Genomic DNA, 15,704 nt, shown 5'->3' with positions numbered 1-15,704 from the left:
AAACAAATGTTAATAAAGTAAAATTGAATATTTTAATTTGTTAACTATTAATTAAGAAAATAGTATTTTAGATATATATATAAGTATAAAAATATATTTACCCGCGTATTACGCGGGACAATAATCTAGTATATATATATAACGAGGTCCTAAATTCATTCATAAACAAATAGAAACCCTTGGATAAATTACAACTTTAATTTAGAACCCTTAAATCAAATTTAATTATTTAAACTTTTATTAATGACAATACTAATACTTATATTTTATATGATTTATCAAAATATACCCTTCCTAATTATTAAATACCATAATTAATTAATTAATATATAAATAACATATAATATAATAATAACATATTGTTATTCGAACTCCTTGATGTTTAACGTATTCCACTAGAACATTGTGATGCTATTACAAAATTATCAGAATTATGTTATTTTTATGCTTTTTCTAATTGAGGATTTAGTAATTCAATGAAGATTTTTTATTAATTTTTTTTATTTACACATTTTAAGTATTTATTTAGTTTTTGTTTACAACAATTATAATAATTACTCAGTTAAGTTGGGTGAAAAAATCTTTCACAAACTTTTTTTAAATCATAAAAATCACGGGGGCCAAACATTTATTCAAAATATTAAAATATTAGGATGTGACGGGTTTCTCACCCAAGTTAGGTGCATAACAACCCATACTCACTTTTCTATATATGTATATACTAGTCGTAATACCCGTACGATGTACGGTAGTTATATAGATTGTATCATAAAGAAATTCGAAAGTGTCACATACATGATTCGTGAGTATGAAATAAATTTTAGTTAAACTAAAGTGATGATCAAAGCTAAATTATACGAGTAATAAACAATAATGATAAATATAATATATGTTTAAATTGAATCATAAAGAAATTCGAATGTGCCATATAGTGGATGACGACAAATAGCCTTGTGATTTCAGATGGTAAATTCAAAATTTTGAAGTTTTCATCTTAATAACTTATTGTAAGTAATATAAGTAATACGAGTTGAAGTATTGATAAAGAAAAAGAGACAATTTTATTAATAAGAACACGATCAATCAAATAAGGTTGTAATGCGTTTTGTATCTATAAGTCTAAATTTATAGTTTAATTATAAGTCTAATAAGAAAAATGAATCTATAAACAATTAAAAAAAACTATATTAATAAAATAAATTAATTAATTAAAAAGACATGTGTTGGTTAAGGATTACGCCATGTGTCATTTGAAGAACATATCGATCCTATTTTAGTTTATTGATAGATATAAAATAAAGATCAATAACTTTGATTACAACCTTTAACCTTGTTTACAAATGTAATTCAAGATTTCATACTTTCATGTACAACAATACGTTTTAAAAGGAAAAAAAAAACTTAGAGACAAGAATCGTGTCCATCTATTTCACTAGATAGATGATCTTATACATGTGATATTTATAATAAGAGATAAGTATCCTGGAATGTAACAAACTTTGAACGAATGTCTATAGTAAAAAATAGTTACAGTAGTGTGTATTGTATGTAAACAACTTAAAATTATGTTTATTATATGTAAGAAAAAATGTATCCGACCAATCAAAATCTAACAAGTAGCAACTATATATGGTTGTCACGTATGTTTTTTTACATACAATAAACATAATTTCGAGTTGTTAATATACAATACACACAACTTTAGTTATTTCCCACTATAGACATTCGTCTAAATTTTGTTACTATTTAGGATACTAATTCCTTATAATAATATTAAGTTATGTTCATAAAGTCAAATTTTAGTTTTTTTTTTCTATGGGACTACTAACATTATATACAATTTTGATCATTGAATTATTTTTTTTCCAATATAGTTTAATAGATTTTTATCTTTTATATATCATTAAAAAAAAATTTAAATTGTAATCGTGTTTATAAATCAAGTCGGACTGTGACCATGTAATATACGAGATAGATGGTCTTAAATATATGATTATTATCAACTAATAGAACTAAATCTAAATAGTTATTAAATTAAAAACTATGAAATCATGAGTGACTTTTAATAAATAACATTTCAAACAAAAAATTTAATTGGTTAATAATTAGTTACGAAAATTGTATTTTATTAATTATATATAAAGATAAAAATATATTTACTTGGTGTTTCATTGTAGAAACATTGCAACAATATACAGTTTCGGGATAACAATGCAAAAAGCGAGGACCTATTCTATATTGTATTTGTTTCGTTTATTTGGATTAGCATACGTTGTAACTAATTGTTTTCTTGGACTATGTAGTAAATTAGCATGAGTCATTTGGCGTAATTTTCTAACTCTGGCGCCTTGTTAGAATATGTGTAACAAAGTCAGTTGTTTCAACAAAATTTATTTAAATATTGATACCCTTGTCATTTTAACATCTCTTATTTAGATCCGTCAAAATATTAGTTTATCACACATTAACATTTTAGTAGATTCATAAGTATACCTCGCGTATTACGCGGGAAGATAATCTAGTTATTTAAATAATAGATTATTACTATTTTTTATATGTAAAAAATTTATTTTCATTATTACTATTAATTGTTTCTTATATTTTCTTCTACTAATAATTTATTATAATAGTAATAATATATTAATATATATAAAGGTTAGGGTTTATGTGGCTGTTAAATACCCAAATTTGAGTGTGAAACCCCTCACATCTTGTTTTTTTAAATCCATAACAAGTATGGGGGCAAACATTTATAAATATTTTAAAAATTTAGTATGTGAGGGGTTCCACACCTAAGCTTGGATGTCTAACAACCACATACTTCAGTTTTTCATATATTATACAATGACAATCTAAAAAACTACTACTTTAATAACTATACAAATGTCTATGACATAACTACAAAGTTTTTGAAAAACCTCATCAATCCACCTTTAAGAATGTAAAAATAAGAATTAGAAACCAAACTTACGAATATTCTCTCAAAATCAAAGATTATACTTATAATAGCATTGGCAGATTTAGGAATGAAATCACGTATGTCCAAATTTAGTTAATTTGGATAAAAAAAAATTACCCTTCGTATTCAATAACGGGTCGGGTCTTCACAAAACATCATATATATCAAAATAAAATTCTTTCAAAGAGAGACTTCTTTCACAAAGTACCTATTTACAATTAATCTAAATTCTAATTAGATTTTATAGTTCTATTTTGTCATATCGTTAAGTCAAATTCAATTTAGACCACTATCCTAAATACGAAGAAATAGTTTTTATTATCGTAAAATTTTTTACTATAAGAATTTGTTCTTGGTAAATTTTGTTTGGTTCCTCCTTCTTCTCACGACCACTCTAAAATCTTGCAACATTATGTTACATATCTCAACGATATTTTAACATTGTTAAAATTCAAAAGCATAAACGAATTTAAGATATGAAGTTTATTTATATATCTTTAAAACAACCAATTTTGTGAAAAAAACGTCACGTAAAGAAAACTTACATGACCAAAATATATAAAGATGCATCAATGAGATTTTTTTTACTGTCGTACAAAAGATATGAAGTTTTTTTTTCCCTTCGTTTTTTTCATTCTTGATGGAAATTATATAAAAAATGAATATAGATGTAAAGGATATATATAAGATTCCAAATTTTAAGTTGTAACTAATTAAAAGTAGTAAAGTATAATACTGAATATTAACAGAGCAGGGAATTCCATTAAGCGATCCCGATGTATCTCGCTGGCTAGTTGTCAGGATCACCACTCTTGTCAGGCGATACTGGTAGCGGGCAATTTATCTGGCTCGCGTTCCTTGCGTCTAACATTCCCATATTCTAATAAATAAAGCCATTGGATTTGTTATACCATTTAGAATTGAAATGAATTTAAATATCTTGTATGCGTTATTTTCCTATTTTCCGAAAGTGACGAACTACACGAGGAAGATGAACCAAATTCTTTGAGATTTTCGTTTTAGTCCCTATACTATATGCATTCAAATAGATAACACATGCCTTCTATAAACTGTAGTTTAAACCAATGTTTTAAATACTGGGATTTTAATCATACTGGAGTTTCCTCAGGAGGCCGGTATACCGGTATTACACGGTATTTCTTAAATACCGACCGGTATTTTGTATAGCCTGGATACAATATATTTTCCTTGAAATTTAACATAATACCTGTAACAAACCTGTTGTTCTTAACATGAAATACGTCTACGCTTCTTTTGACCATATAAAAAGGTTTAACAAGATTCATAATTTACTTTAATAAACTAACAAATAAGTATATAAAAAGATCAATAAGATATAACTTAATATAGTCTTATATTCCAACAGAAAATATATGAAATACCCTAATAAGTTTTAAAAAATTTGCTCGAGATTCATACTCAATTTAACGAGATTCTAAAGAAATTCATAAAGAATGAGAATTAATAAAGAAAAATTACCTTAATAAGTTGATAATTTAGATGGTGGTCGTTTACAACTCGGAAGAGGTGGTGGTGGCGATTAAAATTTAGGGAATTAAGGGTTGTATGGTGTGTGTTAATTTAGGTGGTGGCTGATGATATTGTTCACAATTAGGTAGGTTTTTTTAGGGTAGGTTTTTGTATGATGTGTGTTAATTTAGATCGGTGGCTGATGATATATTTATATCCCCTTTCTTTAATTTGTTTTTTATTAAGTAAAGATGTTTACCGCCGGTATTTCGTAAATACTGGCCGATATTTATATACGGTGGTATAATCAAAATACCGTGTGGAAAAATACCGGGGTACCACCCGGTATCCGGTATTCCGGGTAATACCGGCCGGTACGTATCGGTATTTAAAACATTGATTTAACCCCATAAATATGTGTAAGTTTTAAACTAAAAACAATATATATGTAAATTAAACTAGTTACCAATAATGAAACAATATTTGAAAATAAAATTAAAAAAAATGGTATATATTTTTTACGTCATTTTTTAAAGATTATTAATATGTAGTGCATTTATGGTTTTTTATATAGGGGAAAATTCATAAGAAGATAAGCTATTTACATAAATTTGCTATTAAAACCTATTTTTTCCCGTCTATTTAAAGGACCTTATTTCTAATTTTTTTTAAATAATAGGTATCTCGTTATTTTTGACAGATGACTCCCGTTAAGTGTCACATCACCGATGCTACGTCATCAGTTTTGCTAACGTAGTAGTTGACTTTGACCTACTTTTATATAGAACAATTTTATATATCAAACTACATAATTTCATTATTCTGATTCTCTCTCCCAACTTCTTTCTTGCCCCTTATAATCCTTCCTGTCGATCAAAGTCAACAAAATATGTTTTTTGATTTATAAAAACTGTTATATACAAAAGTCAGTCAAAGTCAACTGCCTCGTCAACAAAACTGATGATGTGGCATCGGTGATGTGGCACTTAATGTGCGTCGTCTATCAAAAACTAACGAGATACTCTTTATTATAAATTTTTTGAAAATAGGGTCCTTTAACTAGAAGAAAACAAAATATGTTACCTTTAATAAAAAATTTGTGTAAATATGTTACATATATAATATCTATGTTTCAATCATTAGAAGCTAATGTTTTTATTTACTGTGCCAAATGAGAAAATTTCATTTTCATCAATTTTTTCTAGATTTGTTCCTCCGCCGAGTTTCCGGCCGAGTCGGGTCGGACAAGGTCGCCACGGTTTTGACAAGTGAAGAATAGAGCCTCTTAAACTCGAGAACCGAACCCGTCCAAACTCGACCTGAACCGACCCGTCTAAAGATATAATAGAATGGGTCGCACGTATGATTTTGTTGCTTTGTCGGGTTATGGGTTTGCTCAGATCATGCCGGATCGGGTCGAGCCAAGTTTGACCCATGCATATGCGTAGGTCTACAACTATAAAGTACAATTACAAACCCACATTGATTAAACTATGGTTAATGATATATATATATATATACACACACCTAATTTATAAGCCTAAACATATGCCTAATCGATACATTACATCACACTACCATTTTACTTGGGCAATGCGGCGGCGATGGTGGTAGCATCGATGTGGTAATGGCGGCGGTGTGGTAGTAGCGACGGTGGTTGATAGTCGTGGTGGCGTGACGGGTGTTGGCGGTGTGGTTATTATTGTAGATTTATTAATTTAAAAGGGAGAGATGTTATTTTGGGTGTTAATCTTGTAAATTATTTCATTAAGGCTATTATGGGTATTTTATGTAGATGTGTTTATATTAATGAATAAAAAAAGAATTAATTAATTTATTAAGAGTATAATGGTCATTTTGCATAGAGATATTTTTATGAAAAAGATTGTTGCAAAATGTTATGAGAGAGTATGATAAATTTTTAAAGTAATGAAAATATTTATTCAATAAATTTCTTTGATCATCTTTACTTTTGATTTTGTCACATAATTTAATCTCTTTTTTAGATATATTTTTAAACATACCAATTAACCACATTAATTGTTTTCTTAAAACTATTCTCAATTAATTAAGCATAACAATAGTCGTATGAATCACGACACAACCTTGTAGCGCGTAGGTACCAAACACATATTTTTTATTTGAAAGGTGAACTTTACTTGAAACTTCGTGTAATGATAGTATATCTTGTACCTGAACCGGTGGCCTACATTTCTATGTGTCTGCGACACTTCCATATGGAGAAAGATAGGCTTACCATGTGATTCGACAGCGTAAGGTTTAACATACGGCATCTTAACCAGTTCTGTGCTAGGGAGCTCTCTCGAAGTAGAAATGCCTATTTTAAATATCCGATGTGAGAAAAACCTGCTACTAATCTGCCCGAAGGCACGACGTTTAATAGGGGTAAACCCTGCTCTCTTAGACTTAAGTCTGGTTGTACCCAAGTCAAACCTCATAAAGAAACATAATTCCTATATCCTCTCCAAAGCTTGAACTTAAAACCTCATATAAGGAAGATAGTCATACAACTAGGGATGTGCACGGGTTGAAACCCGGCCCGGACCCGCAAAAGCATGAAAACGGAACCGTGACCCGCCCGTGAAGGTCCGAGTCGAGTTACGGGTTTCCTTCATAATTTTTAAGTTTTTTACTTTACCCGATCCGTTCAACCCATAACTTACAAATGCACTAAAAATATGACCCGCGACCCGTTTGTTAGTGTTTCAGGCAGGTCGGGTTACGTATTACAGTCCAAATGCTCATTCATTCGTACACACATTGAGGTAAAACTCTAGGATATACCAAACACGTATCTGGTCTTACATTTCTTAATTCAGCCGCTTCAGACAGCAGAAATAATATAATAATTAGTATTAATTTATTAATAAATACGTTTATAAAACAAAAAAAAAGTAATATAATATATCGAGAAACACAATGCCGCCATGCCACGTAACACCCCACTCCTTTATGGGCGGCTGCCCCTGTTTACGCTCCTCTTTTCGTTGACCACTTCTTCCCTCCTCACATCTCTTTCCTTCCCCCCTATATAACCTCACTAACCAACCCATTCATTCATTCTCCCCTTTTATCCCTAAACTGCCGTCCTTTTTTTTTTTTTTTAAATTATTTTTTAATCATTATTATTTATATCATTATATCTAAATGTCTCCTAAAAATATGACATCAACTCATGTTTCCGTTAATAACAATAAACTTAACGGAAACAACAACAACGTAGTAAAAGAAGCTCATTTTAGAGGCGTTAGGAAACGGCCATGGGGAAGATACGCCGCCGAGATTCGTGATCCCGGCAAAAAAAGCCGCGTCTGGTTAGGTACCTTCGACACGGCGGAAGAAGCCGCCAGAGCTTACGACACGGCGGCGCGTGAGTTCCGTGGTGCCAAAGCCAAAACCAATTTCCCTCTCTATCATGATATTAACAACAACAACAACAATAATAATGACCAGAGTTTGTTATTGAAGATGCAAACTCAGAATGTCAACATTAATAAAAGTAGTCAACAAATTAGTACCACCAGTCAAGGAAGCACCGTCGAATCAGCGAGTATTATTGATTACGAATCAATTATTCCTCCGCCTTCATTAGATCTGAAACTCGGCGTAACCACCGCTCCGGCGCTTCCTTTTCATCAGAATAACACGAATATGTACCGGTATCCCACCGGGTTTTTTCCTGCTCAGTCGAACCAGATCTTTTATATCGACGGTGTTTTTTTCTCCGGTCAACCTCAGGCGCCTCATCATTTCAACCGCTGTGCCGCCCCTGTTTTCCGTCAAACAGTTAGCGATGATGATTCGAATTCATCCTCTGTTGTTGACATGAGGCCGGTAGTTACGCCGGCACCGCAACTTTTCGATCTTAATTTTCCGCCGCCAGCTGAAACATGATCTGGATACGTATATAAATATAGATATAAATCTCTATCTATATGAGAAATAGTATATAGATGATATGATGAGATCGGAGAGTAGGATTAGCTATAATCATGAATTGATTACAAATACATCTTTATTTCGTCGGGTGGGTTGTTCGACTGTAAATACTGAATCGGATCTTTAATTTTTTTTTGTTATAGTTATTTTTAGCAACATTTAGAGAAGTTTTTAATGTGTAATTTCTCTCTGTATTGTTTGGCAAATGTAATCGCATTTTGTAGAATTGTTTTGTTAATTAACCAGAAAATATTGCATCCATCCTTTTACATATTCTGTGGTTAACTTTTTATTTGAAAAGTTTGTTGCTAATTTGGCAATGAAACTGAAGTCCATATCTTTGTCAAAGATCAAATATTTACCGGTATATATTACAGTATATAACGAAGAAAGTTAACTTATATATAATGGCCTCTGGTGGTAAAGTTAACTACTAAAGAACATAAAGGGAAGCAATAATCACCATTTTCGTGTTAAGTCATAAGAACAAAATTTTACGAAGATGGACATCGCATCGATCAGTTGTCGAACAAAGCTAGGCACCCGTTAACTCTAAATATGTGTATGTGGAGGATTAAAACATTGAGAAAGAGGAAGCGAAGGAGGCCGATGTCGACACACATTGAACGTGCCAACATAGTTGTCTATTGATACCCAACTACGAGTAGTGTTAATACAAGAATAAATGGCCAAGATAAAATTTATTGTTAGATATAACCATATATTAGTGGTAAAATACATCATCATAACATAGTTACTCGTATAATTTATAAACATAGCTAGATAATGTAAATCTCAGTTGTTGCAAGTTGCAACATACAAGGGGTTCAAATGTGTAATTGGTTTAGTTTTGTGTTTAATGCTGGTACGAAATATGAAATACTACTATATAGTTGTAACAGATCACGTGTGATACGTGTAAAAGAAAGCGTGTGAAAAATGAAGTTATGGAGGGGTCCAGTGGAGAAGCTGTCGTAGGGTGTGGGCGTTGGAATAGCGAATGAAAATTAAACACGTATTTAAGAAATGGAGATGATGGGGGGCGGACATAAATTAGCATGGAGGACCCCTGTCCGACAGCTTCCCCTAAGGTAGTGAACAAATTTTGGTTGGTCCTACATCTACATTTGTTTATTTATTTGTCTTTAATGTCACGTATTCTGTATTCTTTTATTTGTTTGCCGATATGACTATTACTCGAATCATAATTTAAATTTTGAAATTGATAAACGTTTTTAATTTTTTCTTTTATTATAACACTTTTAGAATAATAAGAAAATATGTTACGAAAATAATATCAATAACAGAATAAGACATGACAATAAAATAATTTTAATATTAGTTACCAGATTTCGATAACGATGTGATAATGCGTTACAAATATGTATACAATAAAAGTTTTGTGTGAAAGTGAAATTAGTTCAAATAAAAGTTTAGTGTTAAAAGTGTAAGAGGCTAAACTGTTGTGGTGAAATTAAAGTTAAATAAAAAAAATATAAAAGTATAACGCTAAACGTGTAAATGGTTAAAATGTAGTGAAAATAATTTTAAAAAAATGTTACTATTATTTCGATTTTCTGTACCTTCATTAGAATAAAAGAAAATCAAAAAGTATAAAAGGTTAATGATTAAAGTGTAAAGAGTTGAAAAATTGTGGTAAAAATATAAGAATTAAAAGTTTGTGGCGAAAATAAAAGAATAAAAGTACAAAAGTTTAGTGCTAAACGTGTTAAAGAATTAAACTATTGTGGTGAAAATAAAAAGACTAAGATGATTACTATTTTTTAATATATATATTAATATGTGATGAATTCATGATTAGAAAAAAAAAATTAATAAAACACACATGACGTTTTGAAGTTTTAAAAGGATTTTACGAGAATTAATCATTTCTTTTCAAATTTGCCAAATATAGTAAAACTAAAATGAAATGAAATGATATCTCTCCCTAAGTTATAATTAATCTTTCTAAATATCTTCTTTAACTATAAAATTATAACAAGTATCAAAATCAAAAAATGAAATATGGGAGAACCATGTTCAAGTCCTAATAGACAAGATTTTCCCTAATATATTGTCGTGCATTTGTGCAGATTATTAGAGGTTTTTATTTTGTATTAAGTATTAGGTGAGTGGCTATCTAACGTATATTCAGTTAAAACAACATAGTTTAGACAATTCGTTGTGATATTCTATTTGTATCTTAAAAAATAAATTAAGATTACGAAACCGGCTAATAAAATTTCAGACATTATATTTTAATAGCTTTAAAGAATATTTAGGACTAATCTAAAAAGGTTCCTCTCATATCTTATGCTAAACTTGTTATGATAGATTGATGCCAAAATGACTATTATGGTAGAATTTTTCTTATTCATTTATTTTACATTGATCGTAGTGGCCATCTAAGAAGAACACCGATGATATATCAATTACTTGATGTCATATTATACATTTTTATTTTAACTACCTTATAAAAATTTGACTTTTTTTATTTTTTTCAAAATAGAACTTGAGAAATTACCCTCCCATTTATACACTAATTTAAATATCTGTACCTAATATATTTATAATACCATCAATAGAATTATTTATAACATACATTCCTTAACATTACCTTTTTTTTTATATCAATACTTTTATATTTATAACCACGACACTACCGGCGCCGCCACCATCACCATATCGTCGCATCGCACGAGCATACGACTAGTACAAACCTATGTTTATGGGCTATGGTCGAGGACTCGAGGCCAGACGCCGGTTGTTGAACGCTCCTTTTTGACCAATATCATGTTAATGAACCATCCCATTTAAATGTGCCATACATATACAATCTTCCCGTTGGTCGACATCTTATATCTTTTTCGGAAGTTGACTTGTAAGTTTGTGAGTGAATATTGCTTGAATTGTCATTTATATTAATATATATCATAATAATATTTTTCTTTTCCAGAAAATCTTATAGCTTACGTAAGTTTGAAACCCAAATCGAAAGGTTAGTGCTCTGTCTAATACTATCTTTTTTTTTTTTTTTTTGTGTGCAACTGTACCATGGGTTGAACTTTTTATACATTCAGCTACACCATCTATAACATTCATAACATGATGCTTTTTAGTTTTACTTTTAGTAGGTGACCTTTTAACATCAAAATGTTGGGTAAGAGCTAAGAAGTAAGATATTTCTTTTCGAGTTTTTATGTAAAATTGTGAGGCCCAACTTAATGTGTATCCGTTATTCTGGATTATATCCTTAAAGCCCAACTTAACGGGCCTAATTAATTGTAGGGACATCTACCACTACCAATATAACAAAACATGATTGTGTATTTATTTAATCAACACTTAGCGTATTTCTTACCCGACATGTCTCACTTTTGATGTTATTAGAAAAAGATTTTTAATTCATAATGACATAATTGTAATCAAATACTAATTATAGTTTTAATATAAAAATGTTTTTCATCGACACTTGACGCATTCTTTATACGACATGTGTCACTTTAGTGTAACTTAAAAATGTTTCCTAATTCATAATTACCTAATTATAATCAAATACTATGTATTATTATTATTATTATTATTATAGTTTCCATATATATGATTTATAAAAAAAATTAATAATGTTAATTACTAATATATCAATACGGAATACAACTATCTTAAAAAATAAGATATATGATAAGTTTTAAACATCGAATTAAATAAATATATTATATAATTCACGAGGTTTAATATATAATATGTGAAGGGAAATATATCCAAATTTAGGTATTTAGCAACCACATATTCTCTATTCTCTATTCTCTATATAAGTATAACTTTATCATCATATATTAAATAATCCGTACATCGTACGCGCATTGAGACTAGTTATATATATATATATATATATATAACAATTCACATTCTCTTTGACTACAGTACCACCCTTAGCTACAACTGACGTAAGCAATTTTTTCTTTTTCTTGATTATTTTTATTTATTTTTATTTTTTACCATAGTATACTTTTAAAGTTTCTTATTTTTATTACTTAACTTTTAGTTTTTTTAACTTTAGTCTGACATTTTTATACAAACTTAAGTAACAAAGTTTTTAATTTTTGCCAAATGACTTTTGGGTTTTTAACTTTAATCATCAAATCTTTATTTTTTTACGTTTTATCTCTTATTATAAGGTTTCTAACTTTTACCATCGAACTCTCGGTTTTTTCAACTTTAGCTATCCATTACTTTCTACTTCTTATATTAAACTTTAAGTGTTTAAACTTTTGGGTAATGTTAGATGTATGTTTGCATGATGCGGCGACAATATGTCTCTCGTGACAACCCCGGGTTAAAATTCCTGTTTTAAAATAAAGTAAAAAATAAGATATGTAACAGAATGACAAGTCGAAAGAAACGTTCTTACACCGGAAGGCCTCATACTTGTAATGTGAAAGACAGCCATGAACCATTAAGGCTAACCAACACAAACCTTAAACACTCAAATACGAACAAAATCGATCATTAATTATAATCAAAACTGTCAAGTCTTAAATGAACAGAATGTTTTTGGCATTATTTTAACCAAAGCAAATTTTAACTGCCCAAGTTAAAAGGTTTGAAACTGGAATCATATCTTGAGTAACGGCGATATTATTAAGTCGTATGATCTTGGAAGAAGATGATTCAAAAAAGTAAAACATATGATGGATTATTTTTTGTATGAACAATTTTTTTTATTGAAATTTATAACTTTTTATAAGAGATATATGTAACACCCCGCTAAAGCGGAATATACGGGATGCACAGATGAGCACAAGCACGCACAGTACAAGTTCAAACACAGCCAATAACATTAAAAGATAGTAAGTATCATAAGTTATTACAGAACATGGGATATACCCCAGAATAGTCAATATCAAGAAAGACAGAACAATTGTCTTCACAGACCCGAGTCTTGAACTGAAATGAGCAAAAGGAAGTCTTCACAGCTACTGATCTTGAACGTACGGACAATCACCAAAGGAATGAGCTGAGAGAAGGAAGACTCCTATGCTAAAGGATCTAATAGCCTAGCCTGAAAAACATGTAAGTTCAAAAGGGTCAACTACGAAAGTAGTTGGTGAGATTCACATGAAGTACTTAACAGGAATACATGATAATAATAATATGTATAATAAGAACGAGTCGTAAGATCAGTACGTTTATCAAAAGTACTTTGTAAGTGTAAGAACAGTTTAAGAACAGGTATTGCACTTTGTATGTATGTATATAATCACTGCTAACCCGATTGGCCAATGATGAACAATAAGATACCAGTAAGCTCACTTAATCAAGTAAGCTAAATATGATCTAGATCAGAACAAGTACAGATAATATACATTCTCCAGAACTGTAGAGAATGAGGGTGGACCTACCCTAACAGCACTGTCCATAATTACCTACGGTTCATTCCCTGAACTGTGGGGCATGAATTGATAGAAGTAAAAATAGAACTCATACATTGAACAGTAAGTACATAATAACGACATGTAAATCAATATGAATGTATTCTAGATCCTGCCCATTCAAGATCTAAAAACACTTTAGAAGATAATTCAGAATCATTTCATAAGTATTTTCATACGATCATATAATAGTACGTAGAACAGTTCATGAACGTATTTATATATATTTATATATATATATATAAGTACAAAATAGTTTTCATGCTTTTCAGTCCCCGATAAAGAACTTTGAACAAAATGTACGAAAAGGGAATAAGTGAACTCACAGTGATCTGGTATACGCACAGTTATCGAGCACAGAGAACAAGCACAGAGATAGATAAGATATATCTATCGAGATCCAAGCACACCTTGACAGAATCCTAAGTACACGTTGTTGATCACATAATACGTACATATATTAGTCTTGGTGATTATTTAATCACAGAAATGTTCTTGATGATCCGATGATTTGGTCTTAAATGAACTGAAGACGTTTTGACTCGAACCGAACTGTAAGTACTCGAATTGAACTCGTTTTGTACGCCTTGGAACACACACAATCATGATTATAACCAATCAATTGTTCACAACTTTGTTAGAGAACTCAATTAGGGTTGTACAATGGACGTTGTCTTAGATCGTTTCGATAACCAGTTCTAATACTCATGAACAGTCTAGATTGAAGAATATTTTAAGTTAGGGACCCCCTTCATAAGTTGTGTACAATATTATGTCGATTTTTTAGGGATCGAATACAAGAGTAGGTTGTTTATAAGTCGAAACATGACGAGTTATGGATCAAGGTCGTCTTCAAGTTAGGCTCAGATTAACATAGCTGCTTGAATCAAAGTCGTTTCTAGGTTCCAAGATTGTTCTAAGTTTAATATATATCCAAGGTTGTTTTCAAGATGTTGTAATTCAGGTTGTTTCGAGATCCAGGCAAAAGGTTATTTTACATTTCCTAGGATGAGATCGTTCCGCCTCATGCTATTTAAATCGTTTTGGTACCATGCCAATTAGATCGTTTCCTGTGAACTCCATTCAAATCGTTTCAAGTGAGCTTCATTTAGGTCGTTTCAAGTGAGCTTCATTTAGATCGTTTCATGTGAGCTTCATTTAGATCGTTTCACTTCTAGCTTCAAAGGGATCGTCTTACTATCCTTCCATTCAGATCGTTTTGGTGCTTACTAAATAGATCGTTTTACATTTTAAATCGTCCTAGCCTCTTTGAACAAAGCAGATTATCTTGGTTCCAAGGTTAATGGTCGTTCTATAACCTTAACAGTTTAGGTAGTTCTAGGGACTTAGAAATTTTAGACCGTTCCATCATTCTGATCGTTCTAGCATTCCATAATCATGACTAAAGTCGATTCAACATTAGATTGAGTGAAACCGATTGTATGATCAGTTGCCTAGAATGTGAATCAACGTCAAGCTAACACAAACACGATTCAATCTTCCAATCCCACGTTCTAGTGAAGAATAACAGCAACTCAAGAACTTTACATGAACCCAACAGCCATGGTTTCAATCCATGATGGCCTAGGTCGATTTCGGGATGAGTTAGAACGTTGTACTAGTACTTTATTAACACAATAACACTTTTTCTTAACACCTTAACAGTTTTCAGGATCAAAATATCACATGAGCCCTTGGTGGCCTCAAGAACAAGTTATGTTCATATTTGAAAATGGGTTTTGTAAATTAAATCATGTTATGACCCAAATTTGTTCACCAAAATGATGTTAAACACATTTAGACACAAACCCATTGATTATAAACATGATTTTCAAACAAAAATCGGACCAAATCATCAAGAA

The 15,704-nt window shown here is 30.6% G+C and overlaps 1 protein-coding gene across 1 annotated transcript; it reads left to right on the top strand.

The window, feature by feature from the left end:
• Positions 1 to 7,551: 7,551 nt before the first annotated feature.
• On the top strand, positions 7,552 to 8,660 carry LOC122592873 (ethylene-responsive transcription factor 4-like). The gene has a single exon (XM_043765192.1). The coding sequence runs from the start codon at positions 7,619 to 7,621 to the stop codon at positions 8,363 to 8,365; it is 747 nt and encodes a 248-aa protein (XP_043621127.1). The 5' UTR covers positions 7,552 to 7,618; the 3' UTR covers positions 8,366 to 8,660.
• The last annotated feature ends 7,044 nt before the right edge of the window (positions 8,661 to 15,704 follow it).

The sequence above is a fragment of the Erigeron canadensis genome, chromosome 3 (genome assembly GCF_010389155.1).
Source record: "Erigeron canadensis isolate Cc75 chromosome 3, C_canadensis_v1, whole genome shotgun sequence".
Taxonomy (NCBI): domain Eukaryota; kingdom Viridiplantae; phylum Streptophyta; class Magnoliopsida; order Asterales; family Asteraceae; genus Erigeron; species Erigeron canadensis.
The sequence above is the reverse complement of the archived record's forward strand: the minus strand, read 5'-3'. Positions and strand labels throughout refer to the sequence as shown.